The sequence below is a fragment of the Petaurus breviceps genome, unplaced genomic scaffold, assembly GCF_028583685.1.
Source record: "Petaurus breviceps papuanus isolate PSGF00001 unplaced genomic scaffold, PetGlider_PUasm1.0 91133, whole genome shotgun sequence".
Classification (NCBI taxonomy): domain Eukaryota; kingdom Metazoa; phylum Chordata; class Mammalia; order Diprotodontia; family Petauridae; genus Petaurus; species Petaurus breviceps.
The window spans coordinates 83,633,032-83,638,918 of NW_027187419.1; the positions used below are offsets into that span (position 1 = coordinate 83,633,032).

Sequence of the window (5,887 nt, forward strand, 5' to 3'; positions counted from 1 at the left end):
AGGCACTCTAAAACAATCAAAGCAGGTAGACTTTCAGACAGAGCCAGAACTAGCAGGGGACAGCTGGGGTTTTGTCTCAGATGCCTACATGGGGGGGGGGGGGAGGGGGGAGGGGAAGGGATTCCACCCTAAGATGCAGTGATCTTAGATCTTCCTCTTACAGTCTCTTCATTTTCAGTAACTCACTGACATCTAATTTTCTATTTTTTAAATTTATTTATTATGGACTTAACATACATGAATGTTTCAATAACCAAAGACGACAGAAGAGAGGATGGCACATGTCTTGACCCCCTCTTAGAGGCAGGCTGGTCCTTTCCTCACACTTCCTGAAGCACAGGGCCAGTTGGCATACTACCTGCTTCCTATTGCCACATTTAGACTTACCATCTGCTACCACTGCTCAACAAGGATCTCTAGTCCTTGAAAGTTCACTCCATCTGGCCCAATCCTTCTTGTTGTCATCTGGAGACCTCTAGGCCACTCTCCCTTCTCCCCAGTAAGTTCCATGACTGGCTCACAGTCTTCTTTTCTACCCCAAGCCTTGCACCCCTCAAACACGCTGCCCTCAGAGTTCTCAGTGTCCTCAGAACCCATGACCTCTGCCCACCATCTACCTCAACCACCCTCTCCCATCTGCCAACAGAATTTGTCCCAGGTCCTGGGTTAGTTAGTCACTGCCTTTGCAGTGGCTACAACATGAGACTCTCATACCTCCCCTCTTAAAAACAAAAATAAGAACAAGCAAACAAAAACCAATCCTCTTCAACTGCCTAAAATGTCTTTATCTAGCTACATAGCTTTATTTATTTGGCACTTATGGATAGAAGGCTTCTAATACAAATGCTTGGGGAAAAGTAACCCTTGACTAATGCGTATTTTCTCTAAAGGCTAACCTGATGGATCTCCCAGCGTGAAAGACTTCTGTTGAGGAACTTTTCCTGTTTTGAGGCAACTAGTGGCATATAGGATAGAAAGCTGGACCTGGAGTCAGGAAAACCTGAATTCAAGTCCAGCCTCAGATGCTTACTAGCTGTGTGATCTTGGGAGAGTCATTCAAACTCTGTCTCAATTTCCTCAACTATAAAATGGGGATAATAGACAAATCCAGCCTCAGACATTTATGAGCTTTGTGACCCTGGGAGAGTCACTCAATCTCTGCCTGCCTCAATTTCCTCAAATGTAAAATGGGAATAATAACAGCACCTACCACCCAGGGTTATGAAGATCAAATGAGAAATTTGTGAAGTGTCGAGCACAGTTTCTGGTTTATTCCTTTTCCTCCCTTCCTTTAGATAAAGGAGAGGATGGACAGCAGGACAGGCACTAAACAATGGTAATAGGAATAGGGAGTGGGAAAGCAGAAAAGCAGTGTTGTACAGTGGGTAGTGAGCTGGTTTTGTATTCAGGAAGATCCAAATTCAAGCCTTGCTTCAGCACTTGCTGGCTGCATGATTGGTCAAGTCGCCTAATGTCTCTGTGAGGGCCTCCAACTTCCCAAGCCTCTTTACATTCACACCAATGAAACCTCATGCCCAAACCCCCAAAAGCATGGGATGATGAGGAAGGCCTCAAGGCTGAAAGTACCAAATCCAGTCTAACCAGCATCTATCATGTATTTCCCAATTGGAAGTCACAGTGCCAGGTGTTTGGGAATACAAAGAAAAAAATTGTAAAAAAAAAAAAAAAAAAGAGTCCCTGCCCCCAAGTTTATATTTCTCCTTGGGGATGTAATAAGTGTATGATGCAGGAGAATTAGAGAGTTGAGTTGTCACTGACAACTAAGAAAGTCAAACTGTCCATGAAGACACTTTGGTGCTGTATTATACCCAGTTAAGAATCAATTAATCAATAGGCACCCACTATGTGCCAGGCACTGTGCTGGGAATAAAAGAGTGAAAAACACAGTCTCTACCCTCAAGGAGTCTAATGTCACAGTCTAATAAAGATGTCAACACACAAACATCTATGTATATTCTAGATTTTGTTGTTGTTCAGTCATGTCTGACTCTTCATGCTCCATTTGGGGTTTTCTTGGCAAAGGTACTAGAGTGTTTTGCCATTTTCTTCTCCAGCTCATTTTATAGTTGAGGAAATGAGGCAAAAAGGGTTAGGTGACTTGTCCAGGGTCGTACAGCTAGGAAGTATCTGAGGTCAGATTTTTAACTCAGGTCTTCCTGACTCTAGGCCTGACACTTTATCCACTGTGCCACCTACCTGCCCTATATTCAAGATACAAACAGGGAAAATTTCGGATAATAGCAGAGGGAAGGCCCTTTTGGAGGGGGTGGAGGTATCAAGATTTGAGCTGAGTACTAAAATAACCAAGGAAGTCAGGAGGTTAGCAGAAAAGCATTTCAAGCATGGGGGACAGTCAAGGAAAAGACTAGGAGTCGGGGGGGGGGGGGGGGGGGCATGTCATTTTTCTTATGAATCCAACCTGACTCAGATAATTAGCTCTGTAGAATCTCTGTGTGTTTGCCAACTTTGCACATGTCTGTGTGTCCCTGGACCAGGATGACCTCTCTGAGTCCCATGCCACACTATCTTCAGGTCAGTGAACTGGCTTACTTTCTCAGTGACATTTTGATAGCTAGGATCCTTGATATAGGCATCTATGCCTTAAAGTAACAAAGCTGTCAGGCTTAATTTTTTTAAAAAAATTATTGTGTGTAATTAGTCCACTTTAATTGCTCCTGGAAATTGTAATCTTATGTGACAAGATTATTATACATTGCTCATTAATGGGGTCTCCAAGGCCAAAAAAACACCACCGAGATGGCTATGAACTGTCCTCTTTGGACTTTTTAGTCTTGTCCTTGAAATAATCAGAAAAGACATCCAGGAAACCTTGATTCTGCTCTCACTTTGTGGTATGACAAGGCCATGGAGTGAATATACTTTTCTCTACCTGCCAAGAGGAAGGGATTAGAAGGGATACTGTCAACATTTCCTGTTTCCTAATGGCCACCTGTGGGCTTCACAGACTTGGTGATCATTCACCTGAGAGTGCCTTGGTTCTGCCCTTGCTCTGCCAGCCAACTTCCCAATGAGTGAGTTTGAAACAAATAGAACCCCAAATGGTGACATATTCAATTCCACTCAGGTTGAATATCTTCATTACTTCTTGTTCTGACTAGCTGTGACTCAGGGAGGCAGCTTCCCTATAGGATAGCTATGTGAAGAGTATCGAGAAAAAGGCAGCCCATTGAGTGGTCTAGGATTCTTCTCTGTCAATTTTGAGAACTGCTCCCATCCTGGCTTTTATAGGTCACTGTCTCTTCTCCAGAGGTATAACTAGTTTGTTTTGTTTTGTTTTCATCTTAGGAAAAATAGTTGTGGTAGGGGAGCAGCAGCACATACGGAGGACTGACCAGCTGTGGGTACAGTCACACAAGGAGAGGGGGCACCCCAAACCACCCTGAATACACCCATCTCTTTAGATCTCGGAAGCAAAGGAAGACCAGAGTTAGTTTGTACTTGGAGGGGAGACTGCTAGTGACTACTGAGTGCTATAGCCTTGACGGGGAACCATGGTATAATGGATAGGGTACTGAACCTGGGGTCAGGAAGAACTGGATTCAAATTCTACCTCAGTTCCTTACTGTGTGACTTTGGATAAGTCACTTAATTTCTCTGGGCTTCAGTTTCTACATCTATAAAACAAGAGAGTTGAACCCAATGATGTGTAAGATCTTTTCCAGATAAAAATCTATGATCCTATCATCACCTCCTCCAGTCCATAACCCTCTCTTTTGTTTTCCCCCAGATCCCCTCTTATCCTTGCCCCTGGCAAAGTATAGACACAGCATTCTCTGGGCCCCTATAGGTGGAGAAAGCCTTAGCTCCCTATTCCTAGTTATAAGGCTACTCCTTCTCAAATCTAAGCTGGATGTTTTAAGAAAAAAAAAACCAGAAAATCAAATTTTTCTCTCTTTTGTTAAATTTCAGGAAGTAAGTAATGAATGGTTGGCTGGTTCAGTTATCTGCATTTAATGGGCTTTTGTTGTTGGATTTTGGGGGGGGGAGAGGTGTTTCTAGGTTTGGGTTTTTTTTTTTTTTTTTAGCAATAATGTATAGACTGTTGTACTGTCATTGAATTGTCAAGCCCTAAAAGATGGTCATCACCCATTTTCTCCTTGGCGATTCTATGGAATGCAATCAGTAACTGGCCCTAATGTTGAAAATATAAGGTTCTATACTACACCAAAGCACTGACCTTCTCACTTTGAGTTCTTCCTTAAACAGCAAAATCAAATACTCTGCCTCCCTGGTGGATGCTTCAGATATATGAGCGTATATTTTGCTTTTCTTTCTCTCATTTTAATCAAGTATTCTATAAAAGGAGACAGGGCAATAGTTATATTACACTTATTACAGGTTGTTTTGAGACTCCCTTATGTGAGCCACTATGAAAGTACAAAATATATTGTATACTGCATGACTTTTCTGCACCAATGCAAGAAAAACAACTCCCCATATATAGCCTAGTATAAGGGATGCAAATCATCTTAATATACAAAGGGTGACATGCTAATAAAAATGCTTGTGTTTTGTTTCGTGTTTCATTTTCTAGCTGCTGTTGTCTGTGTTACCCTTCTCAACAGACTGGAATGTGACCAGATCAACTCACCCCATGAAGTCCTACTAGAATATCAGCAACGCCCCCAGCAACTGATCTCAATCTTTATCAAAAAGCGCCTTGGACGACATAACCCAGAGTAATTTGCAGGAAGCCAAACAGTCCCTCTGTACTTCCAATTACATGCAAATTCCGTTTTTGAAGCAAGCTTATATATGGCAGCCCCAATGAAACCAATGACATGTTCAATTGTGATTTTTGGTCATGGTACAAAGCCTAAATCAAGCTCACACTGTAATATACCAGCCATTTTGTAGATATGATTACCAGTCAATCTATTTCTGAAACCCATCCAGACCTTCATGTTAGAACACTGTCAGACCATCTTAAGATTTGGATAAGTTTCAGCAGTTGAGCACACACGTTCAAAATATTTACCTCCCAAATGTCAGTTTAATATGGATCTACATGAAAAAATCATCCCAGGGAAATGGGTCACACTTCACTTTGTTTCCATCTGCAGGGTTTCAGCAAATTAGAAAGTGGGAATTCAAAACCTAGGTAGTTATTTTTTCATATCAATGATTTTATTTCAAAACAAAGGTAGTCTGGGTTTCATATTTATTTCTGGGAGAAAAGACTTAGTAATTGGGTGGGGTGAGGTGGGGGAATATTTAACTATGTTTATAAAGCTAAATGATCTTTGAGCATTAGTTTGTAGGATTTGTATTTTTATTTCATAGAAAAATGACCAACTTGACAAAGGAATTTTTGGAATTGGTTTTAAAGTTGCGCCTTTTGTAGAATATTAGAGCAGATTTTTCTCAACACCTACATGACGCCTCAATAGTCAGCTTGGCCCTCCGGGAGGCACCATATCTCCTTTAGGCTGTTCAGTGCCCTGGAATAATTGTCTAAGCCTTTGGCTCTTTTCCAAGGCCAAAAAAAGCAAGAAGGTGACAAGGTGAGTGGGAGGAGGGGGTGAATTATAGAACCAGGTAGTATAGGATGCTTTGTATATAAATGATTTGTACATATATTTATATATTTTGGATCAAATAAAACTTTAATTATGGTCTTATGGTCTCATATATTTTGTTGTCAGAGTCATTTTCACACCAGAAAAAAAAAGTGACTGGAGGAAAACACTGTCATCTGTCAGAGACTCTTAAGACAGATTTGTAGAGCGGTATGATATAGAAAGAACATTGGTCTTGGTTTGAGCTGTGACTTTGACCCTTACCGATTGTGTGATTCTGGGCAAGCTGCTAAACTTTTCTGAACCTGTTTCCCTTTCTGGAAAAT

General features: G+C 41.4%; 1 protein-coding gene across 1 annotated transcript in view; it reads left to right on the top strand.

Moving 5' to 3' along the window:
* Positions 1-5,686, top strand: part of UPP2 (uridine phosphorylase 2) — a 33,677-nt gene extending 27,991 nt beyond the window's left edge. The window contains exon 7 of the mRNA XM_069080859.1: positions 4,577-5,686. Coding sequence (XP_068936960.1) covers positions 4,577-4,725 — 149 coding nt within the window. The 3' untranslated portion in view covers positions 4,726-5,686. The remainder of the gene's footprint in view (positions 1-4,576) is intronic.
* Positions 5,687-5,887: the final 201 nt, after the last annotated feature.